The sequence below is a fragment of the Centropristis striata genome, chromosome 13, assembly GCF_030273125.1.
Source record: "Centropristis striata isolate RG_2023a ecotype Rhode Island chromosome 13, C.striata_1.0, whole genome shotgun sequence".
Classification (NCBI taxonomy): domain Eukaryota; kingdom Metazoa; phylum Chordata; class Actinopteri; order Perciformes; family Serranidae; genus Centropristis; species Centropristis striata.
This window is the reverse complement of record NC_081529.1, coordinates 19,216,536-19,242,362: the sequence shown is the minus strand read 5'-3', so window position 1 is coordinate 19,242,362 and position 25,827 is coordinate 19,216,536. Positions and strand designations below refer to the sequence as shown.

The 25,827-nt window shown below is 39.3% G+C and overlaps 1 protein-coding gene across 1 annotated transcript; it reads left to right on the top strand.

Moving 5' to 3' along the window:
• Positions 1 to 444: 444 nt before the first annotated feature.
• On the top strand, positions 445 to 24,597 carry LOC131983380 (myosin phosphatase Rho-interacting protein-like). Its single transcript, XM_059348102.1, has 22 exons — positions 445 to 632; positions 4,276 to 4,353; positions 4,485 to 4,550; positions 4,871 to 5,022; positions 5,115 to 5,199; positions 6,676 to 6,832; positions 8,925 to 9,096; positions 10,908 to 11,034; positions 15,873 to 15,971; positions 16,841 to 16,897; positions 17,008 to 17,076; positions 17,172 to 17,261; positions 17,342 to 17,451; positions 18,025 to 18,532; positions 19,115 to 19,207; positions 19,312 to 21,471; positions 21,708 to 21,855; positions 22,125 to 22,242; positions 22,426 to 22,585; positions 23,410 to 23,511; positions 23,845 to 23,931; positions 24,012 to 24,597. Exons 1-22 carry the CDS (start codon positions 507 to 509, stop codon positions 24,150 to 24,152), a joined length of 4,905 nt encoding a protein of 1,634 aa, XP_059204085.1. The 5' UTR covers positions 445 to 506; the 3' UTR covers positions 24,153 to 24,597.
• Positions 24,598 to 25,827: the final 1,230 nt, after the last annotated feature.

Below are 25,827 nucleotides of genomic sequence, written 5' to 3'. Positions count from 1 at the left end.
AAAAAAAAATATTTAGCACACTGTCACTTTGTTGTGTTTTTTTTTTTTTTTTTTTTTTTTTTACTGTAAAGCCCTTTGTTACTTTTTTAAATTGCAAAACACATTATTTAGTTTTTATTGTAAAGCCCTTTGCTACTTTGTTCTTTTTTTATTGTAAATCATTTTGTTACTATTTTATTGTAACATCATTTGTTACTTTGTTTTTTATTTTATTGTAAATCATTTTGTTACTTTGTTTTTAAATGTGCTGTATAAAAAATGTTGTTGTTGGTGTTATTTCACTCTTTTACTCCTTTTTAAAGTAAGAAAAGAAAAATCGTTGCTGGTTTTATTTTGTAGGCTGTGACCGGATGTTGTTTGGTGGTGGCGCGTCAAATGACGACCAGTCCCTGACGACAGAGTGTTTGACAGATGTTCGTTCAGGATCAGCCGCTTCATTCAAAGCCGAGCAGCGGAGCAGGGAGAGCGGGCTGAGGCTGGACTACTGCCCGGCACAGGACTCAAACATGTCGGGGGAAAAGACCACGAGTCCCTGCGGGAAATTCCAAGCGAATATTTTTAATAAAAGCAAGTGTCAAAACTGCTTCAAGTCCCGCGAGCTGCATCTGTTGAACGACCATGACATGGAGCAGGTCGGTGAATTACTCTTATTTAATGTTATTTATGTGTTAATGTGACAGTTAGGCAGTGAATTTAAAGCGTTAAATACTTGTTTATTTATATAGAGAAAAATAACTTGACACCATTTTTACATCCAGAAAATTCGTCGCAGTTGTCTGCTCCTTTTAGTTAATAGTATCCTAGAATTATTGGATGTCAGCCAGTAAGGTAAACTATACTTTTATTCAATTATTAAATCGTCACCCTGTTAAAATAATCGCCTAACTAATTTTTTCAAGTTTTGCAGGAAACACTAAAAACTTCACCAAAAGTGTAACATATGACCCCTATTGATCATTTCACTCAAAAAAGATGTAACAAAGGATGGCTATTGGCATAGTAATAACACTGTGTGTAAATTATGTAACTTAAGGGAAATAAATGACTCAGGCAATTTTTTGAACATGCCTTTGTGACATAAGCAAGATATGGTAACACTTTATTTTGAAGGTGTCTACATAAGAGTCACACAATCCTCTCAGAAACATGACATGACAAGTATCATGAGCATTAATGTTACTTCAAAGTGTCATTAATGTTCATGACACATCCCATGTCATGTTTATGACACGCTCATGTCACTCTTATGTAGACACCTTCAAAATAAAGTGTAACCATATCTTGCTTAAGTCACAAAGGCATGTTAAAAAAAAATGCCAGTCACATTTTAATTTGATGTAGGCATAATAAATCCGCTTAAGTCACACACTTGACATAGGCCATTATCTTAAAGGGGTAAAATCACATGATCTGATCAACTGAGGATGTAGGCGATTTTACCATAGGTGGCCGGCGTCATGAGGAGCTGATTTAGGCAAAAAAAAAAAAAATTTTGACATCTATTTGGCTAATTATATTTGGCTCCTTTTAGTTAATAGTATCCTAGGATTACTGGATGTTAGCCAGTAAGGTAAACTATACTTTTATGAAATGAAATTACTTTTAGTGAAGTCGTTGTCCCCTAAAATGTCTGTTTGTAACGTTAGTAACCCATTGGAGGTAACGTTACTTTCTGTTATTGGGACACAAACATGACGAATGTGAGCTAGATTTCTTCAATTTACGTTAAATTACATTTTTATTTTGCTAGCTGAATTTAATTAGTTTAGTAGTTTTACTAGGGATGCACGATATTGGATTTTTTGCCGATATCCGATATGTCGATTTTTTACAACTCATTTAGCCGATTACCGATACCGATATTTTTGTCCCACACAACTAATACCCACAATTTCCAATTTCCCAATTGACATAATAAGTAAACATAACCTGTGTTCACTGGGAACATGTGAAAAGTGCAACTGTACAGCAATTAAACCCAAATTGAATAAAACTACATGTACCATACAGACTGCTGCTTAAATACAAATTTAACTTAAAACAGGAGCCCAATATGTGACGACTCAATCTGCACTGTGCAAACAAAATCACAAAAAGTACAAACAATATAAGCAGCTTCAGTCCCTAATTAGAACATAAATAAAAAGGTGGGCTCACTGCACAATTCTATGAGCTACAAACAAGGTGCAACAGAGAGGTGATGTGCACCCCATTATTTAATCAGTTTATTATATCGGCGGATATCGGCGTGTTGGCCGATGTCCGATAGTTCATTTTCAAGCCAAAATATCGACTGATACCAATAACGTGCCGATAATATCGTGCATCCCTAAGTTTTACCCTAAAATTATTCATTGAAAAAGAACTTTACATCAAGAAAACACTTTTTTCTACATACATTGGGCATAGTTGTTTGCGCCTTTTTGTTATTAGCCTCCTAAAATGACCGGATGTTAGCCATTTTTTTTTATAACTTTTGTTCAGTTAACTTTATGCGACAGTTAATTCATTAATTTAAAGAGTTAAGTAGTTTAACTCTTAAATAAAACATTTCTGACACCATTTAAATAAAAAAAAACATGTCTTTGTAACTCCTGAAGCCTACTTACATGACTGGATGTTTGCTAGATTTCTTCAATTTACCTTAAACCCATTTTAAGAAGTAGTTTTACTCTAAAATACTTAAAAATCATTCACCATAACACATTAGTAGTTGTCTACTCTATGGCTGCAGCAAACGATTATTTTCTTTATAAGTCTTTCTCTATTAATCGTTTGGTCCATGAAATGTCAAAAAAAGAAAGTGTCCATCGCAATTTCTCCAAGGTTTCAGTTCAAGATGATGACGTTACACATCTTGTTTTGTCAGTCCAAACCTGAAAGCTATTCAATTTAATATGATGTAAAACAAGGAAAAGCACAAAATCTTCTTATGTGAGAGGCTGAAAACACCATTTTATTCATGCTGTTTTGCATGAAAAATTACTTTTAATGACTAAACGATTACCAGTGTAATAGTCAATACATTTTCTGTCATCCTAAAATTACCAAAATAATGATTATTTTTCAGCTAGAATGAAGGTCAGAGAAAAAGGAGGGTTATGTATGTTTTTTTTTATATTTCTTGAGCAAATGGTTGTTCTGAAGAAAAGAAAAGAAGAAGCATTTCTGATGGTGGGATCATTGGGGATGGGATCAATAAGTAATCAATCATCCAAATTATATCTAAATCCAATTGTTGATTAAGCATTTCGACAGAATAGACATTCAGTCCTTTGTGCTCATAAAATGTGTCTGTACACTTGGTTCACCGTCTCTGAAAACATTGTTGCTGCAGGTCTGTCATGCAGAGGTGATGCAAGGAGTCGATCATGACGGCTTCCTGCATGCCTCACATTGTTAAAATATGTTATTACTCTCTGTCCCCCTGCCTGGTTTCACTGTGCCCTGTAATTTCAGTGCTGTTGCTCAACCTGCAAACACTACATGGTATAACTCAGACTCAAGTCAACTGTGCTCACACAGATAAAGCTGTTGTGGAGCATCTTTTGACTGTTTGTTTTTGAATAAGTTGTAAAATACTATGTGAACATATTTCTCTGATAAAAAACCATGCAGAACTCGAAATGCAGAGCTGAAAAGAGGCAATTGCATGAAAATTAAATAAATGTTTTGGTAATCGATTAACCGTTGGAGTAATATTTTAAGTTGAATTGGCACCACATTCTTACCCTCCAGCTTCTCAAATGTGAGAATTTGCTGCTTTCTTTGTCTTATATAATAGTAAAATTAATATTTTTGGTTTTTGGACTTTTGCTCAGACGAAACAAGCTATTTGTAAATGTCACCTTAAGCTTAGCAAAATGTTATTGTGAGATTTTGTGAGAGATACATTTTCAGACATTGAATGCATAAAGCAGATTAATTGCTAATGACAGTAAACACTTTGCAGCCCAGAGGGATGATCAAGAAGTTGCTTAATTTTGCCTGTGAAAATCTTATTTTGGTGGTCTACCAAAAGATTTTAGATTTAGAAGCTCCGGAAATAAAAGTGCTGATTGAAAAGGTTTTCCATCATAGCGCTTTCATGTGTCGTCTTATAAATGAGAAAAGTGTCTTTTCAAATCAGAAGTTAAGCACAAGTGCATAAAATCCTGACTAGAACTCGATTATCTTTGACACTTTTTTGCTAGAAAACTCTGACTTAAACGACTTATTGATTGTATAAACAATTGCATGAATGATAACCATTCCACTTTCCTCTGTGACTTGCAGCCTAAACCCATCTATGGAGGCTGGCTGTGTTTGGCTCCTGAGGGGACAGATTTTGACAACCCGATGCAAAGGTCACGGGTAGGACATGATGAAACTGAGTTGAAATACACATATTTATTTTCTAGTTCTTACTGTACTGTACTTACAGTACTGTTTTTCCTCTATAAAATGGTGCTGTTGTGTTTTTATTTGTTTTATCACAATGGCAGAAATGGCAGCGGCGCTTCTTTATCCTGTATGAAGATGGCAGCCTGCACTTTGCCCTGGATGAACTGGTAAGAAGCAAAAATATACACAGCAGTGTACAGTAAAGCCTGTTCTGTACATGCATGTACATTTACTGTATGTTGGGATCAGGCAGGCATCTTTAGGCCAGATGTCGTGTGCAGAACCACAGCAGATTTGGGCTTAGCCTGTCCTCTAATGCACACATCCCCCTCTCTCTGTGATCCCCTCAAATCTCTTTCCCTGCACACTTAACACCACAAACTGCTCTCTGGTAAACTGTCAGTCATCTGGTGATCAGATCTCTCAGCGAGCCAGATTTTGTTACTAGCTCTCCAGAATAATTTGGGTGCTCTGATTCCCCCTCCAGCCAAGCACTTTGCCTCAGGGGACAGTGAACATGAATCTGTGCACAGACATCACTGATGCAGAGCCCAGGACGGGACAGAGAAACGCACTCTGCATCGTCACGCCGGAGCAGGAAATATTCATCCGTGGTGATAATAAAGAGATCATTAATGGGTCGGTATGAAACTGTAGAGAAATTATAGGAGCAGAAAATAATAAAGTGTCCCGTATCTAACGTCTCTGTTCTTTCTATCTTTGTTTACCAGGTGGAGTGAACAGCTCGCCGTCTATTTGAGGACTAACAAGCAGAATCAGAAGAAGAAACGTAAAGTGGAACCTGTTGCCAGCCAGGTAGCAAACCAAACGTTCATCAAACACTTCAGTTAAGCACACATTGGAGCTTTTTTTTCTTCAAATGATTACTTAACTAACGGTTTGCTGTTTGATTCAATATAGATAATCGTGGTCCTCAGAGGATGTATCATTATGTTTTGTGAGACCCGTAATCTTTCATCTTAGGTCACCAAAGTTTTTACACCCACAGCCACAAATGTCAACCTGCTGTTGGTGCTAAAGGAAAAGTCAGAGGAACACCAAAGTCATTAGGATTCAACCTCTGGGGAACATGAATATCCATTCAAAATTACCTTTCAGTTCTAATATTTCAGTGTGTACTATGGCTAAAAATAGTGAACTGTATTAAGCAGGTTGCTGTGAAAGTTACTGACTGCATTCATGTTCTCCAAAGTATGAATTCTGGGATGGGGGGCTTTCAACAGCCTTTCAAAACTGGACCAGTTTGCTCATAAAAGCTCATAATCTACTTCACAGAGTGCCATGAAATCAGTACATTAATATTTTCAAACTGATAAATCATTTTGGTTTTAGTGACTTCCTGGCCTTTTTTTCTATCTAGTCTATTAATGAGGGCGATTTTAACTTACTTACTATCATAAAAAAGTAATCTCTAGAATCTGCAGCCAGCTGTGCATTTAGAGACGTGATTATTGCCCGCTGAGCTCCATCCATCAACATTTTAAATCTATAATTACAAACCAGTTTGTTTCTTTTCTATGGATCTGACACCCCACATCTCTGTTCTCCATATGACTGCTCACCAACATTTTGCATCGCGCTCCTTAGGAGTTGTTAATGTCATGAATATTTGCGATACTGTAGCAGCACAGAAATATAGACTTTTAAAAGGGAGTTTTTGTTTGGCTATTCAATTTTTTAAAAAATGACATAGCTTTCTGAAAGGTTAAGTGATAACCTTTGGCACCTGGGATTTTAAATTTTTTATTTGACTCTTAGATTAAGTCATCTGTATTGGCATTTTAGTGGAGTGCTGTGATGTAACTCCCCCCACTCCCTCCTCCTCCTGACACCTGATGATCTCAAGTAACCACAATTCGACGATATGAAAAAGGAACAGTTACCCGACCATAGCTACAACAAAATATTATTTTATTATCCATCAGTTGGCCTATTTATATAATAATCAAGTGTTCGTTTAGTTTAGACGTTGCCATCATAATTTCCGCAAAAATCAAATTGCTTGTTTTCCCCCATTCAACAATCCCAAACCTCCAATAAAAAGCAGAAAATCCTCACAATTTAGCAGCTGGAACAAGGAACTTTTGACATTTTGGCGGAAACAGTTAATCTAAAAAAATCATCAAATAGTTGCCAATTATTTTTCTGTTTATTGACTAATCAAATTTATGTTGACAAAATTCTTGCATTTTCAAAGTTTAAATTAAAGATACAGGAATAATAGAAACATGTTACTAAATGTTCTTCTTGTTTTTCTGAACCAAACTTTAGGAACCCAGTCCAGCAAAGATAACTGCAACTGATCCAAGTTTTCCGTCCTCTGAGAAAGCTGCAGAGTCCGGCTGGCAGGAAGACAGGGGACCGGGTGAAACCCCCATATGGTCTGTCCCAGACTCAGATCCCCCGGGCCCGGAGAAGACCCCTGCAGGTGCAACATACACACTAACATACATTCTGACTTTCATGTCTGTCAACCAATCACAGCCACTTCCTGTCCTCTCTCTCTCACTGTCCTAACGTCCTGCAGATGTTCTCACACATCCAGCTTTTTATTTATACACTAAATTTAACTCTTGTTTAACCAGGCATGTTGACCCACTTGTGACATGTGATCATGGGAACTTGCTGGAGGAGTTTTAGCAGGAAGTTAGATAAACACAGACAGAAACACACTGTTAGATGGAAAAGTGTGTCTCTAACCTTCAGGCATCATAAAAGCCTCACATGATCCATAAAAGAGCTCTTAAACACGTCCTAATAGGCTTGATGGTTAGCACAGGGCAGGTATTCCTCCTGACTGCAGCTTTCTGCTGTGACAGAGTGGACAGCAGCACCCATCTGGCGTCAGACTTATTGCAGGGTCTGGAAAGGTCCTGTAATACAATGAAGGCCTGGATTAACTCCTGCTGACTGCGGCTATAGGCTGCTTCATTAGAGCGATGGAGGTTGAACACAAGGAGCCCTCTGAGAGACAAACAGGGAGGCTGAATAATGAAAGATGCTCTGTCAGGGCTCCCTCTTGTCACTGAATTCCTGGACAATCATTGAATTCTTTAAGCATTGCAGTGGAAATCAAACTGTTCACCCTTTTTAGACAAACAATATTAACTGACACATAAAGTAAAATATTAATGTTATGGATTCACTATGATTTACATATGGATACTTGTGAAAAAGTGATGGATTTAGTGTCTGATCTCATAAAGCATTGTAACTTACACATTTTATGACCTCTGAACCACTGGCAGGATTGCATTTTTCTAAAGACTGCCAAGCATACAACATTAATTGTAGAAACTGTGAAAACAGACACTCACTATCGAAAATTAACTTGACAGTCCTTGAATGAATCATAGGTTACGAAAGTTTCCGTTGGAAAAAGCAACCAAGCGAAGCTTAAGTTTATTCTACATGTCTCATTTAAAACTAATCCTTTGATTCTGCTGAGACAGTCACGTGACAAATATCCAATGAAAATCTGTTTACACAGAGCTGAGAGGAGAGGACAGGAGAGGTTGCAAGAGGAGACTGCAAAAATACAATTAGTTCAATATGTATAGCATGTGGAGACCGAACTTTTTTTTCCAATAATCATGACACTTGTTGACAGAAATATCACAGAACTCTGCAGGTGTACGGATCATTGTAGTGTCTTTCAGTTCATTTTCTGCCTTGAAGTAAAACAGCTCTACATAACCCCACTGTATATTATCTGCTCAGCTGCAAACAGCAGACAGACACAATTAGAGACTAGCTGGAGAACATAGTGGAGCATTTAGCAGCTAAAAAGACAGACTTTTAACCAAGTAGTTGGTGGAGACCAAAGACGGAGCTAAAAGAGAGTGGATATATGACTTACATTCAACAGGTGGGCACAAACACAACTCCAAATGTTTATAATGCACCATGTTTTTTATATTAATTTTATATGGTAATAATATGACAGTGTCATGATTACATCCTGTTCCACTGCCCCTGCGTGACTAGGGGAAAAAAACATGGATTAATCCTGCCAGATGCTGCTTTGGGTCAAAAGCATCCCAGTAGTTTGTTCTCTGTCTGTGCATAAACAATGAACAAATGTGACAAATTCACTTTGTTGCTGATATGATTCGTTTTTTAGCTAAATATTTGCAGCCTTAAGTCATTGTCTTTATGTTGAGTTTGTGTCTGAGTGTATCCCAAACAAAAATTATTAATTGCTTGAGATATGGGACAGTGTTACTATAGCAGACTTGAATATTATCCAGAAAAACAGATTGAGCTGCTTCCTTTCACTTTATGGTAATTCCCTGACTGTATTTTATTAAATAAAATGCTAAGAAGGAACACTTGGGACGTTTTGAGCCACTGGCCTCAGTGTGAACCGTGACATAGTGTTGTGTGATTAATAAAAATGATTTCATCCAGCTTGTTGGCTGCTGGCTGTTTTAAAAAGAGAGTCAGTGTGGAACAAACTGTGTTCCTACTTTCATTGATTTAACAGTCTGAAACCCTGTTGTGTTGTTCTCTATATCCAGGCAACACATCTAGCTACCTGTGCCTGGCCTCTGCTGGCACTTTCAGTAGCCCAGTTGGCTCCTTGGACCTGGTGACCGGTGGAAACTCTGACCCCGGCAGTAACAACCAGCTGGCTGAGTCAAACAACATCCAAACATCAGCAAACAACAAAAAACAGAACCAAGACAAAAGGTTCGTAATGATTCAGGGGAACAATCTCCAGACAGTTTTGATGATGTGTAAATAACTCTTCTTTACGTTGTGTTTGGCAGCAGTGTGGTGTTTACTTTCTGATGTACATGCATTTTGTTTGTAACAGCCTTTTAAAGTGCCTTGGCAGAGGAAAGAGGGGGTAAATGTGCAAGCAATTAGCACAAAGGACATCCAATGCCTCTCTGCTTCCCCCCAGTATAAAGCCATCACACACCGCTAAACACCAGATCAAAGGCTCACGCTCTACCCCTCCATTAGAGATCTGACTGCCGCATTTTTAAATTTAGCTTAAAGAAACCCTCCCAGTTTGTGCCCCAGCAGCATGTAAACTGGTCACGTGAGGAGAATACGTCTCATTTCTTCACTCATTGCCTTTTTGGGAAACGAAAAACACAAAATACTTAATGCCCCCCCAAATAAGGCCAGAAATTCCAAAACGCTGGTGTAATTAGATATCTGAGGCATTGTTTCTCAGGACCTCAACACTGACTGTCTGCCTGCCTGTCAGAGGAAGTCGATTCAGCTGAAAGCTCAGTTTCATGAAGCTGTCTGAATTCACCAGAAGAGCAGGAACTAAAAGAAGAAGAACAGAAGTTACTCTAGGTATAATGTTTTACAGCATGTGATGTTTCATGTTCTTACAGCATGTGATGTTTCATGTTCTTACAGACTGTTAAATATTCAGAAAATAGGATTTTAAAGGTCATGTCAAAATTTCATTATGAAAACTAAAACTAAAAACTCCCATCATTGTTATTTGATAATAATGATTCTTAATGCCTGTTTTTAGCAAAGAAACTAACAAATTTGCTAGCAAGGACGCAGTTTAACCAAACACTGAGGACTAAGGTTTTGAAACTCTGAGGTTGGCGATTTGTCCGTTGACATCTTGGTTTTTGGAGACAGACGTGACCATAAATGGACGAGAACGGATAGAACTTATTGATTGGACTTATGGTCAGCTTGGTTAGTGAGATGGATCTGGTAGGCTAATTTTCTTGTAGACTTCTATAGATCAGGCTCCTTTTTGCAACCAGTGGAGTCGCCCCCTGCATTCAATACAGGTTTATGGCACTTCTGCATTCATGGAGGCAACATCCACTTCTTTCAAGTTATCAGTGCACAAACCTTAAACATATAACATTATTTTTTTGTCAGACCAGTAGCTTAAAAAATAAACCACTTGATTAACTATTAACCAAACAATTTAGATAGATTAACCGACCAAATAATTTTATCGGCAACGTCAAATTTTTTTTTAACGCTTCTTATTTTTGTCATTCTTATGGAATTAAAAAAGCTCACAAAACTGGAACTTAATGCAAATACTGCAATCAAAACAAACACAACTAAACCAATCAAAATATTCAACTGAATCAGAATAATGTAAATGTTGCTCTCATCCAGCTTCTTATCAGCTCACATCGAACTCACACAAACACTTAACTGACAGCGCTGCTTTTCATCACTTGACAGTTGTGTATACATTATATCAGGTTACTTCTGAGTATTCGGCCTGTGTAATAGCTCCTCTACTGCTCCACAAAACACCTCTGACACCAGCGGGAAGGATGTCAGCCCTTATTCAGTGTTCTCACAGCAACAATAACAAGATCTGGTGTCCTCTGGGCTCTTTCCTGCTGCACAGGTGCTGTATGGAGTCTGTTATCAAGCTGTCATCCTCTGTGTTCATGCTGGTGGAAATTAAGTCAGAACCCACCTGTGTGTTAGCGAGGTCAGGGGAGTCCACACATGCAGTTTTTCACTAATTAGTTGTTCATGTTTTCCAGAAATGGCAGCCCAACAGAGAGGCTGCTGGGAGGATTGGAGGCCAAACAGAAAGAGCAGGAAGAAGAAGAAGGGGGGACGGCGGTTTCCAGGACGGGCAGGAGTGAAGCTCGCACCAACAAGCGAGAGGTAAACACACATTTCAGTGTCTCTCCAAGATCAACTGTTTTAGAGTGTTTGTGAGGACGTTGGGCAGCCGTTTAAGACGACATAGTGTGATACTGTGCTCTAGCAACATTTTCTCTACATCACTGAAACAATTTTTTAAAATTCACATGTATTTTGTTGCTTTTATTGTCAGACTCTTTTTGAGAAGTCCTACCTGTTTCTTGTGTTGCTTTACAGTGTAGTGTTGCAGTTTTTTGCCGGTGACAGACTTTTTGCCAGTGTTTTCCGCCGTTTAATCTGGCTTATCACTTACTCTTTTGATGACCCGTCCATACGAGATAGAATGACGTGATTGTTACCAATGTGGATTCCTTAGATCTCCTTACGTATACAGCACATAGAACATTATTATTTATTGTGAGGTTCCACTTTAAGACCAATAAAAGAACTCTTCCTTTTGATTCAAAATGTATAAAATCCCTCCGACATGTTCTGGGTCTGTTTGGGGTCTCTTCAAAGTTTGACGTATCTAAAATACCTTCAAGTTGAGTCACCCTGGAGGTGTGTTTTGCTTAAGAGCATACAGTAAAACTGTTCAAATCACCAAAGCAAGAGGTTGTATAAGCTCTGCAAGTTTCTGCGTGTTTCATAATTCTTGTGGGAAACAAATATTAATGTCATCGAGTTAAAGGAACAGTTCAACACTCTGAGGAAATGAGACTATCGATATCACTCACATCTTTATGGCACATGTAAAGCTAGAGCCAACATTTTGTTTTAGCAAAACAAGACAATTGGAAGGAAAATAAAAGGCTAATTAAATAAAATAGGACAGAAATAACTTTAGTAGCTGGCAGGCCTGAAGTGGATATGTTTGGGTCGGGGGGCGCCTGAGATAAGGGAGTATCTTATGTCACAGTGTTATTTTAAACAGCTGAGAAAACCATAAATATCCGCTGTGAATGTCCATCATTGTTTACTTTTGGAGTAAATAGTGTGTTCCCTAAGAAATCAGTTTTAAGTGCTTCACATTTGAGCTTTATATTGTTCTGCTATAAATTTAGCTGTTAGTATCGAATTCCTCATTTTTAGGATGACTCAGTCATCTCAGAGGGCCTCTTCGTCAGGACTGCAGGGTCAAACAATAACCTTCATTGTCAGGATTTCTTTTTCCAGCAACCCAAAATTAAAGAATGAAGTAATTTCCCTCGCAATGGCCTGGGAATTATTTATTTACAAGGGACTTAGGTAGGTTATACTCCCTGTGAGTAAAACTAATTTCCATATATAGATTTTCTTGAGACTGGCCGATACCGATACTAAGCCTTTATGGTATGTGCTCCACCAATGAGATAGAGGGAACATGATTAAACTCCCCCCCTTCTCAAAAATATGTGTTTGTCCTGTTTTTATGTCCCCTTAAATGTCTGACCTTGACTATACTGGTTTGTATTTGTGCAAAGTTTGTTACTAGTGAGGTGTTTTCACATTCTTTAACTGAACTAGGATGAGCACTTTGAACCTTTTCTTAAAGTTCTTTCTTTACTTTTTATGTGATAAAACCACGTGAAACAATATTTGAATCATAGCAGAGTATGTTTAAAACATGTTTGCAGGATTACATTTAAAAAAAAAGGATTTTTAGGGCCTTTAATATGAACATCAAACAATTAAAAAGCCATTTCCAGACTGTGGTGGTTTGCTACCATTTGGTTGTAATAACCATAAATAGGATTTGCTGATTAATCTGAAGGTGGGTTCGTGACGATTAAGACCAGTCACTGTTTCCAGCTGCACTCAGCCTGTACTGGGCTGGGCAGTGGGCTGTACTGGTTTCAAAATGATTCACACAACCAGGTGTTACTCAGAGGAAAACGTCACTTTAACGACGGCAAAGCTCTGGACCAAGTAAATCTGTTTGTGTGAACATGCAAACGGATCATTCAAGTCTTCTGCATTGTAACAACCCACACTCAGTTCCTGTTGAAGCACTGAAAAGCAGGTGATGAGAGTTTGGCATTAAACGCGTGGATCTGCCGTGTTAAGGCTTGTGTTTCCCCCAAGCATGTGTGTGAGTGGGAGCATGTGTCAGCAGGTGGGAGAACGGCAGTGATTCATCCAGAGCTGCATTTTGTTTGTGAACAGAACTGGTTTTGATGCCCTGAAGGCGCTCAGCCCGCCTCCCTTTTTTTTCTGTGTGTTGTAATCTGGGAGACGGCATTCCTCTTACAGACTTTTTCCAGGGATTCCTCAGACCTAAAACAAGATACAGTGCAAACTCTCAAGGGCTCTTTATGAGAATCTCTGCAGACAAACAGAAAAAATTCACATGCAGAATCCCGTGACAGTTCGTGTTTACTGAACCTGATAAACTCTGATAAAGTTCGTGCCTCCTCTGCGAGTGCACACCTGTTTGTGAATGATAGTCACTGTGTGTTGTTGGGCTAGACCTTAGTGATTAAGGAGGTGAGTTAACAGGGTGTCTTGTCTGTAAGTGACAGGATCAAAAAAAAAAAAATGAACCATAAACAGTCCACATACATCCATACATCCATACATTATCCATACACCAGGCTTCTTGCACCGAGCAGTTTCAGGACATTTTTTTTTTCTTATTTTTACATTTTACTCACTGTGGCCTTATATTTCACTGCAATATATAAAATATATAAGTCATGCAGCTCTATGGAATCAGCACAATCATGACTAGAAGTGGGAGCAACTCTAAAGTTTCTGTTGTGCAGAATTACACAGTTGACATAAATCACAACAAAAAAAAGCACATGTTGAATTGCTCTGATTCATTTAAAAAAAAAATTGGAATACATTTTTTTTATACAACACTTTTCCAATTGCCCACAAGTTCAATGAATATTGGAGAAAAAAATAATAGGTTTACACATATTGTACATATTTAACAATTCCAGCCTCTCTTCTCCTCTCCTCTCAGTTCTATGTAAACAGCCTCTCCTGTCCTCTCCTCTCTGCTCTGTGTAAACAGCCTCTCCTGTCCTCTCCTCTCTGCTCTGTGCAAACAGATTTACAGTGAATATTTGTCACGTGACCATTCGTCTCAGCAGAATCAATCATGTCTTCAGTGTCTCTGAGGAGCAGAATTAAATGTTTTTAACAGGATCTGGTTATTCCAACATATAAACACTCCGACATAATTTAGAAGAAATGTCACAACAGAAACATTCATAACCGATAATCAAGGACCCTCAGAAAGTTCAAACTCCAACGATAATGGCTGTTTTTACAGTTTATTTCTATGATTTAACTTTTACACTTATATTAACTATTTTTCAACCTTGACCATATTTTCTTGTTTCTGTATATACTTTATTCTAATTTATTACTTCATGTTTAATTCTTTTCCTTTTTAGATATTTGAATATCTGTTTAAACATTTTCTGTGTGTAGTGTGGAGCTGGACATATTTGGGAAATCTTGTATTATATAATTACAATACAGCTGAACCTTGAACCTTGATAAGTGGGTTAATGCTATCTTTGGGCTTATTTCGGGAATAATTCAGGAAACAAATCACAGCCATGAACTCTGCAAAAGAGAACTTTTGGCAGCAAATTGTGGATCAGCAGCGATCTCACACTCTTTTTGTTGTGAGATCGATTGTTGTTATCATGACACCGTGGGTTCAAATCCTGTGCAATTAATGTGAACTTTCTTCGAACTTACTCCACTTTAAATGTTTAATATCTGCTGCTCCGTGGCCTCGAACAACATGAAACGAAACAAACTTCAGCTCTGAGTTTGATCCTGTTTTAGTTTGTTCGGCTCTTTCACAATAAACACTGCTTTCCTGAGCCACCTTTATCAAACAACCACTTTATTAGACATAGAAAACAACTGTAAAAATATGATAACAGCACTTTTATTTTGACACAGATGGCCATCACTGTGGCAGCTGTTAATCTTTGATTAAACACACAGGCTCATTCCAAAGGATTTGCCTGTTAAATACACTCAGCAGCACATTTTATCCCATGTGAGGATTTATGTGTCTTTGGGAGCGTTTGTTTTGGTAGCCAGGAGAAGGTCAAAAGAGCTCGTCCGGAGTTCATTCAAGCCTCAGAGCTGAGATTCCCAAGACGGCCTCCTCTTCCTCCCCCCGTCAGCTTTAGGAGGCTTCTTCACTGAACAGAGGACAGGCTCTGTCTGCAGCGGTCAGCGATTGTTTGGGAAGAAAGAAAGAAAAAAAAGATCAGTGCAGCCCGGAGCGCAGTGTTCCTCCATGTGTTGTGTCCTTGGACAGTTTTCAATGTAAAATGCCAGGAAAAGAAAAACACAAAGGCTGTTCTGTCACGTTCAAAGTGGTCATTTTTCCCCCGTTAAAGTGGTTACATAAGAGGGAAGAATGAATCTTTTCAAGTAAACAAAAACGTGTTTCGTTCAAAGTTTTAGACTTGAAAGAGGTACATGCTGCTCTATCAGCCAGCATGAAACCTGATCTTAAGAAATCTGTGTTTCTGGACTTGTAGCATCATATTTTTTTTAAACGAAAAGCTGCAAAGTATCAGGGATTATGTGGTGTCTAAAAACCTTTTCATGCATTCCACATAGCCAAACGCAGTCATCCGTGTGCAGTTCAGTGGTGATGTGAGTAAGAGTTTAACAGGCAGTGTAGAAAAGCCTGTTGGGCTCCCTGCGGTGCTCTGCAGCGGGCCTAATCCTTACAGCTGACGGCTCTGCCAAGGATCCAGACTATCGGTTACTCTGCTTGATGGAATGCAAGGCCGCACACACAAACTGCCACCGTCCCGATTCAGAAAACACCTCACGTCTTCGTTAGTCATGAAAAGAGTTGCTTTTATGATGTTATTTTTTGTCTTCCACAGAAGCTGCAGTCATGTGGAGACATAGTCCAGCTCACTGCACCCCCACCCCAGAGACGAGCCAAGTCTCTGGACCGCAGGACGTCTGACACCATCATGACGGTGAGTCGACAAACAGAGTCAGGTTTTTACTCAAAAACTTAATTATCTGTGGATGTAAATTCAAGCTGAATCAGGAGAGGCAGCAGTGAGAGGTCACCCTCTGAACTAGAGTGTGGATTAAAAAAAAAGGATGGCCAACCTAATTGCGACCCCTAGAGGCCAAACAGCTCATTACAACAACACACAGCAGAAGCAGCTCAAAGTGGTTCACATACAACATGAAAAGCATCAAAAAGTGCAGAAGAAATCTAATATATATGTATATACAAATTAAATTTAAAAACAGTCATTAAAGAGCCAAGAAAATTGAAAATAAAAACAAGCTAAAATAATCCAATTTATACTAAATGGGACAATAATTTACAAAATAAACATCATTTTGTATTGAAGAAGACTTGAACAACAACAAAGCTAGAAAGCCTTCATTAAAACTTAGATCACAATTATTGTTATTATTATTATTATTATTATTATTAATAATAATAATAATAATAATAATAACCTTTTTTTATAGCACCTTTCATACGAAACATGCATGATGAAATGAATTGCTCCTTGGGGACAATAAATCAAATCTAATCTAATGTATGAGTGCTTTACATTAAAAAATAAATATATAAAAACAATGCATAATAACAATAATAATTCAAAACAAGAGATACAGTAAAAAAAAATACCCCCCAAAAAGACGCTTAGCAATACAGAGAAAGCACATTTTTAATCATCCAAATACAAGGCAATTTACTCATTAACCGTTCAGTTGTATTTGCCACAATAAACCAATTATATACAAAGTAACACAAATAAACAAAACCTTTAAATACCTAATTCATACACAAGTCTGATTACTGTTTGTTTCTTCTTTACAGCCAGACTTATTGAACTTCAAAAAAGGCTGGATGGTGAAATTGGATGAAAATGAGCAGGTAAAGCATTTTTAAATATTTTTTAATGGGAGATAACTATTGATCTGACTGACTTGTGTTTGTTTACAGCTTCTTGCTCATTGTTTTATTTGTCTTTTGCTTCCCTCTAGTGGAAGAAATATTGGTTTGTACTGTCAACTGACAGTCTGAGGTACTACAAGGACTCGATAGCTGAGGAGGTATTTTGATGCATTTATTCTTTTTTATTTACATACAGATAAGAAGTTAAACTTAAACTTAAGAAGTGAAAATGTTTTTTTCTTCCCTCTTTCAGGCTTCAGATCTCAAAGGAGAAATCGACCTAACGAAGTGTTATAATGTGTCGGAGTATCAGGTGCAGAGGAACTACGGCTTTCAGATCCACGTAAGGAAACGGTTCCTAAAATAAAGGTAAACTCTGCTGCATCAGCAAAAAGTTAAGTTGTTTGCTTTTTTTTCTTTTAGACTCCAAAGGGGGTCTTCACATTGTCGGCGATGACTTCAGGGATACGTAAGAACTGGATCCAGGCTCTGATGAAAAACGTCCGTCCAGCGAACGCCCCGGATGTCGCCAGGTAAAGTTACAATTAAATATGGTGTCACATGACAAAAAGGTTTGGTCCAACTGGTTTAATCTCAATTATTATATAATTTTTAAACCTCAATAAGCAATGTAACTAGTGACTACAACAAGTACATTGTATAAATTTACTTTACTTCATGATCTACTTTATCAAAAGCAACTTTTTTTACTGCTTTACAGATAAATGAGTTAAGGTTTTGGTGGCAAATTGTATTTGATCCAATCACTTTGCCTTAGGATTTGTAAACATTATGTCCCTACATAAGGGCTGCAATTCATTAGCAGTTCATCTGGTTTAGTCTATAAAATATATAACTTTTTTTTTTATGGCAATCACAAGCTGACATGTTAAATATCTTGTTTTATACAACCAACAGTCTAAAATCCAGAAATATTTAATTTATTGTGATAAAAAAACAGGGAAAAGTTAAAAAAAAAAATCCTCACAGTTAAAATCATTAATTGGTTATCAAAATTGTTGAAAATTACTGAATTAATTAAAGTTATTGACTAATTGTTATGGTATTATTTCTCTACATTGTGATATTTTCTGTGTTGTTTACAGTTTACCTGGACTCCACAGTCCCTGCAGCCCACCTGAAGTTCTCCCAAAACCAGACGTGACTCAGGACTCTCCCCCCGCCGACGTCTCCACAGAGCGAGACCCCAAACACAGGAGCGTGATGGAGAGACGGCGAGAGGGACGCTACAAAACCTTTGACTGGGCCGAGTTCAGGCCTCAGGCTAACAAACTGCCTCCGGACCCTCAGAGGAGTAAAGCTCTGTGCTCTCTGGAGTTAGGCGACCTGGAGAGGAGGAAGAGGAGGGAGGAGAGGAGGAGGAGGTATGAGAGCATGCTGGGCTTCCCTCTGGGCTGGGAGGTGGCTGGAGATAAGACGGGAGACTTCCGAGCGATCAGTCCGAAATCACAGCAGAAAGTGGAGGATGACATCGAAGAGTGCTGGAGGCAGGTGGAGAAGACAATTTTCAGACTGGAGAGAAAAGTCCCGATATTCCCTGAAACCAGAGACTCTGTGGAGGTGGAGAAGCTGCTGGACACCTACAGGACCGGGGTGAGCCATTTGAATACGGCTTCAGTCATCAATCAGACAGTCAAACAATAAATTACTTTATAATTAATAGTAATAACAACAGCAGTCAGTAACACCTGCAACCTGTACCAAGAGGTAAAAATAGATTAAAATACATAAACAAACCAAAATGATAGAATATAATAAATAATGAACTGATAAATTACTAAAAATACAAAAATAATAGTAATAATAAATCTCAATTAAAAGCCACAATTAAAGAAGTAAAATACAATAAGTAATAAGATATATATGTTCAGATTCATCCTCTGGGGATCGTGAATATCCATCAAAATCTGACTTTAGTGGTCCTCTGACACATCTTCAAGTTTTTACCTAAAGTAAATGTAGTCCACTAAAGCAGTACCCTTTTTAGTGCATGCTACATTGAACCCTGTGATGACATATACCAGGATGCTGTGTGTGCAGCTACTGACGCCAAACATAACATAGTGTAGCCGAGGATTTTGTGTCTGAATTTTAATTGATTATTGATTATTGTGCTGTAGCTACAGGTTTAGGATGTAAGAAGCTTTTATATATCAACTGTTTTTTTTATTGCAGGTGGAGGATCTGAAGTTCCAGTTGGAAGAGTCAGAGCGTCGCAGACTGGAGCTGGAGGCTCAGCTGAGTACGGCAGAATTTTATCAGCAGCAGGTCCGCCACATTTTGCACTTTAGTTACTTGCTTTTCCCACATTTTGCCAGCTGTATGGTCGCTTATGCTTCTTTTTTCCTCTTTTCTTTGTTGTCTTTCCTAAGATGGACCCTCTTCTCAGTCCTGAAGCAGATCTTTGCCCATCGGACACACATGAAAAGCCAGTAAACAGCAGCACACAGACCCCGAGCGATGTGTGCACAGAAACCAGAGAGCTCTTACAACAGCAGGACATTATCAGCGTGCAGGAGCAGCTCAATTTTGAAATGCCTCGGTCAATGCATCAGACGCCCAGAATCTGGCTGCACGACACGGAGGGCAACTTCCAAGAACTGGAAGATCTGCTCCCTGACACGCCTTTATTATTATCACCTGCGTCAGACAGCGAACAGTTGTTTGCCCCGAGTGACGAAGAAACTGTAGACTTAAACATTGCAACAATAAACCAGCAGAATGAGCTGGACAAAGACGACCATGAGCAGCTTCCCGGCTCAGAAACACAAATAAACAACAGTGAATATGGTTCATTAAATCTGGAGACGCCTGATGAAGGAGATGACGACTCTCTGAGCTGCTGCGTGGAGCAACACATACCTCCAGACCCGGCGCTGGTGAGGAAGCTGTCCCAGGAGGTGGAGCTGCTCACCAGCCAGAACGAGGCTCTCAACCAGCGCAACCAGGAGATGCTAAACCAGCTGACAGAGGCCGACCGTGAGATAGAGCGGCTGAAAGTGGAGCTCAGCAGCAGGTACACCGAGCCGCACCACCTTCCTGAAGTGGAGCAGCTCGGACAAACACGAGTAGAAGATCTGGAGCAGGAGCTGAGCTCCAGAGACCAGCAGCTCCAGGAGGCCCAGACTTTAATCACCTCCCTGGAGGAGAACCTGAGGGAGACGGAGGCGCTGCTGCAGCTGAACGCCCCGACAGAAACAGGAGAGACAGGACAGGAGAATAAGGGGTACCTGCTGCGATGCTTTGAGGCCACCGAGGCCAAGTTGACGCAGCTGGAGAGGCAGCTCAGCCAATCAGAAATTACCTGCAGGGAGCTCCAGATGCAGAACGCAGAGCTGAAAGAAGCTGAGAAAATCTACCGTCAAACAGCGGCAGATGTGGAGGCTGAAATCAGGAGGCTGAGTCAAGAGCTGGAGGAGAAGGAGAGGGTGGAAGATGAAGTTAGTGACAAATGTGATTCTGGTGAAGAAAGGATCCGGCAAGTGATAGACGGGATGGTCATGAGGCTGAAAGCTTTGGAGAAACTACTGGAGGTGATTGAGAACTTGGATTTTAGTTTGAGAAAGGAGGAAGAGAGAGTGGAGAGTCAGTTGAAGCAGGAGGAGGAGTTTTGGAGTTTGCTGCTCGACAATCTGAAGGTGGAGGAGAAACCTGAAGAAAAGCTTCTCAGAGAGACGACAGAACTTTTGTTAGTGGAGAAACAAATTCTGCTTTTAGGGCAACGATCACTCTCTGAGACATGCACAGATGAAGGGAGGGAAAGTGTGAAAGATCTGGATATTATTTGGGATATTGCAAGTGAGACAGAAACAAAGATGGATGAAAGCAGGATGTTTGATTTCAGCAACCAGCTGTATGAGATGAGACATTTTAGAGGAATCACACAGGTGAAAATATCTTTCCTAAACCAGCTCGCCTCCTCCGTCAACACCCCAGCTGCTGAAAAACTCCAGCTGATGCTCGACAGGCTCTCCAACCAGCATCCCTGCTCTGGCTTCATTCACTCTGCAGCAACTGAAGCGTTTTACTGCTATCATTTAGGCTGGCTTCAGTCAAAATACGAGAGAGAGCTTGAGCAAACAAAACAGACTCTCATCTGCAGCAAATGTGTCGACTTCATGGAAGAAAACAGCGAGCTAAGAGTGAAACTGTCAAACTTAGAGGAGCAGTCGTCATTGTTGTTGTTGAGTAATAAGATAAACACGAGCTGTCAGACAGAAGAAACTCACCCACAGGACGCAGATGTTGAAGAAGAGGTAGCAGGTGAATTAGGGGAAGAAGAGGAGATTGAGTTCCTGGAGATCCCACCTCCATGTGCTGAAGCTCAGTCAGGGATGCTGGAGGTAGAAGATGAAAACAGAGAGGAAAGTGATGCAGAGCCTTTGGACTCGGAGCAAGTTTTAGAGCTGAGAAGAAGAGTGGAGGAGCTGGAGGAGCGACTGGCCGTGATGGCGGAGGAGATGAAAGAAGAACTTGATGGGAAAATGAGTACTCTTCAGACGCAACATGAGAAGGAGATGGAGAAGCTGAAGGTGAGTAGAGCTGGAGGAGTTAAAGGGAGAGACCGTGTTTTAAGTTGTTCTGATGTCGTGTAACTGCCATAAAATTATACATTTTTATTATTTAGTTAAATCTTTTCACCAGCTTCAGTCCTCATTATTTCTCAGGATTTCATTTCACATTTTGGGATATGTCAATAATTGGCATCATTTGGATGATTATTATTATTATTTTTTTTAAGTAATTGACTCGTGACTGTCTCCATCAGGTCACGTGTGAGCGCGGCTTCGCCTCCATGGAGGAGTCTCACCTGAAGGTCGTGGAGGAGCTGCAGCGCCGACACCAACAGGAAGTGGAGCGCCTCCTGCTGGAGAGAGACAGACTGCTGGAGGAGGAGAGCGCCGCTACTGCAACCGGTGAGGAGACTCATCACTGCTGCCTGCAACATGTTTTTATTTTGAAATTTTATGACAATTTGGGTTTCCTGTAATTATAATTATATATATAATATATAATTATATTATATCTGATTTTATTTTATCTACTTGTTTAGAATAACATTTGTGAAGAGGTTTAGATGGAAAAACTTAAACATTTTTATCATCCTCAGACGTTAAAAACATCTCTGAGTCACATTATCACCTTAAAATCTTCATGTTTCCCCTTTTTATTCTTCCTCTTCTAGCAATTGAAGCGATCAAGAATGCCCACCAGCTGGAGCTGGAACGGGAGGTGCAGAAAAGGAGTCAGTCAGAGAGCAGCACAGGAAACACACACCTGGAGGAGGTTTACAGACAACACAGGTACTTGTCTGCAGGACTCATTATCCAAACAAACTTTATCTTTGGGCATCTTGTGGTGCAAATTATAACTGATAACTGAGCTGCTGTTTGCAAGAACAATGCAACTTTTGTTCTGATTTACTGGTGAGAATAAATTTTAATAAAAACTAGATGTTCATGTTGAGTGTCTGTGTTTTTGTGCAGCGAGGAGCTGGCCTCGCACCAGCGGGAGCTCGAGGTTTTGTCGCAGCAGTTCTCTCTGAAGTGTCTGGAGAACGTTCATCTGGTTCAGGCTCTGGACGCTGAGAGGAAAGCTTTGTGTCAGTGCCAGCAGGAGAACCAGGACCTAAGGACCAGAAACCAGGTGAGAGCTCTGACAAACACTCTTTAATATAATATTTACATGTTCTTCTATGCTGTTAATACCCACAGATTAATTTAAAAAGAAGTATTTGCATATGTTGTAGGAAAACGAGACAATCCAGGTGGAATTCAGCTCAATTAATTAGTTTCATTTTTCTGATACTTTCTACAACTTTCCAACCTTCATTCTACCTCTAGGAATAAACAGCCGAATATTTTCAGTTTCTACATGTCAAGTAGGTGCTTTAATAATCTACAAGGCTCTAAACTCAGAGGTTTTGAAGTCTGACACGGGGCCACTGTTTAAATGTTGATGGGACATTCTGAGCATCAGAAATGTAGAAAAAATACTTATAGTGCAGTATGAAAAAAGTTATTATTAATGTTTGTGTAACTCCTGTTGGTTTTCTTTATTCTACTTCTATTTTGGGGATAATCATGGTCAAAGTTTTGCAACAACAGTTCCCGTAAATCCAGCGAGTTATTTTGGGGGCTTTAACCTTGTTGCCTATAGCATTTATGGCAAATTACTACAATAAATGTATGCAGAATTAGCTATTAGCAGCTTCTGTTGCCGTGCACTAAACTGTATAACTTTAATCCTGAAGAAAACTTAAAAACGTGAGAATTCTCAGGCAGTTATAGTAATTCTGCAGTTATGAGGAACGTTTTTTTTGGGGGGGATTTCTGAGCTGATTTATGGAGGTTTATATGTGCTGGACTTCAGACATAATGATATCCTCATGAAGTGTATGTCACACTTAAAATATGTGTTGAAAACACAAGAAGCCTCGTTGTTTTAAAGTTTCTGATTTTATCCTGCAGGAGTTGAGCGGTCACCTCGCAGCAGAGATCACCAGACTTTGTTCTTTGGCGAAGCAGGACGACCTGCCACTCAGTCAGGGGATGGACGTGTACGAAATGGAAGTAAGTCTTTATTTTTTCAGTCTTGTTTTAAAGTAAAGAACTTTATATATAAAGTGAAAAACCTCCCTCCCTCTTGTGGTTTTTGTTACAAATTGCAACTGCAATTCAAATTAAATAAAGTGAATCTGCATCTGAATTAGAAGGTGGGATGCTGTCCTTTTTGGCAATTTTACTTTGTTTTATGGGCTTCATGACCAGTTTACATTAAGTACTGAAATCTAAAAACCCTCTGAAAACACTCATGTGTGGTCTCAGGCAGACATAGTTATCTGATTTTATTACCTGAACCTTTTCTAAACATATGAAGCTGATTATGAGATGTTTTAATCTCAGATCACCCTGCGAGTGAAGGATTCTGAGGTTCAGTGTTTGAAGCAGGAGATCACGTCTCTGCGGGACGACCTGCAGTCAGCACAGAGGGTGAGAACCACACAAATACAGCAGCTCGAAGAATAAATAATCAAAGACAGGAAGTGAACCTGGTGTATGTTGTGTTACAGGACAAGAGGAATGCCACAAAGAAGTACAAAGACATGTACACGGAGCTGAGCATCACGAGAGCTAAAACAGAGCGAGACATGGATGAGCTGAGAGAAAACCTGAGGCTGGCTCATCACGCTCTGCACCAGGCTTCACCCTGAAAACGTCTATTTCTACTTGTGTCTTCACTGTTGTTTTCTTCCTGAAGCTTTTCCCATGAGAAATGTATTTAAAACAAAATCTTATTTTATGTTCTATTTACTAAATCTACAAACGTTCATCCACAACCTCACTTCACATTCCTTTTTGTTTAAAGATGTTTTTATTGTCCGTCTCTGTTGTGGATCATTTATTAACCTTTTTGACTCTGCCATTTCTGCGGCAATCGTCCTGTGAAAGTTATTTTTATATTTCCCAGATAATATCATAAAAAGTGTTGTGTGTGTATATATTTTATCTGTACAGCCATTTTATTATTGTGACACTTAAATCTGATACAAGTTTGTTGCTCTCACTCTCTTATCCTATGCTGTATGTGTCATTAAACTGGTCAAGTTTTTTGTTTTTTTTATCAATTATTTAAATTAAAGTCATTTTTAAACATTTCTTGCAGGTAACTTTACTGGTGGTTTACTGTATCACACATAAACTGTAATTGATATTTGTCCATCATATATATATATGCGCCATATATGCACTATATCAAGTCAATAAAAACATAGTCCCCCTTCTATTACTGCACTTCAAAGAGGTCACTGCGGAGAAAACAAAAACAACGGTTTGTAAGTTTCTGCACCTGGCTGGAGCCCTGTCACAAACTGTTTGTAGCTTTTTTTTAAGTGCCCATGTTTTTATTGACTTGGAAGAGTGCATATATGGCTGTGTTTGACAGTAGTAACTTTTCAAGTTTTACAGTGAGGTCAAGACACACGAAACAGCAAACACACACACATTTAACAAAACACAGCAAATCTTGTTTTCATAAGAAATATTAGCATTGGTTGATCAAAAGATTTAACCCAAAAAAGTTGAAAAAAAAAATATATCAGTAATAGTTTTATAGTGTTTTGGTGTGGACGTGTCTGCCATGAAAGGGTAGTACATTTAGTCATTTAGCAGACGCTTTTATCCAAAGCGACTTACAGGAAGAGTAAAAGCAAACAATCAAGGTATAGTGCAATAAGAGCTATTAGTGCTAGTGACAATTCTTTGAGGAGTAGACTTATCATGTGGTCTAGGAGAGAAGATGCTCTCTGAAGAGCTGGGTCTTCAGGAGTTTTTTTTTTTTTTAATTAAAGGTAGAGAGGGACGCCCCTGCTCTGGTAGGAACTGGTAGTGTGTTCCACCAGCGGGGAACAAGAAGTGCAAAGAGTCTGGATTGTCTTGGACCAACGGGGGGCAGAGCCAGGCGCCGTTCATTGGAAGAGCGCAACGGTCGTGAGGTAGCATATGACTGAATCAGGGCGTTCAGGTAGGTAGGAGCAGTACCAGAGACAACTTTGTAGGCCAGCATTAGAGATTTGAATTTGATGTGGGCTGCAACAGGTAGCCAGTGGAGCTCAATAAGCAGCGGAGTGACGTGACCTTTTTGGCTGGTTGTAGACGAGGCGCGCCGCCGCGTTCTGGATCATCTGAAGCGGTTTTACTGAGCAGGCTGGCAGGAGGGCATTACAGTAGTCAAGTTTTGAGATGACAACAGCCTGTGTCAGGAGTTGAGTGGCATGTTGAGTTAGGTAAGGTCTGATTTTTCTGATGTTGTAAAGTGCAAAGCGGCATGACCGGGTAACTGAGGCGACATGACTGGAAAAGGTGAGTTGGTCATCAATCATCACCCCT

Coding starts and splice junctions, on each gene's coding strand:
- LOC131983380 (XM_059348102.1), top strand. CDS start 507: ATGTCGGGGGAAAAGACCACGAGTCCCTGCGGGAAATTCCAAGCGAAT. Junction 4,354..4,484: donor ACCCGATGCAAAGGTCACGG/GTAGGACATGAT, acceptor TCACAATGGCAG/AAATGGCAGCGGCGCTTCTT. Junction 22,243..22,425: donor GAGGTTTACAGACAACACAG/GTACTTGTCTGC, acceptor GTTTTTGTGCAG/CGAGGAGCTGGCCTCGCACC.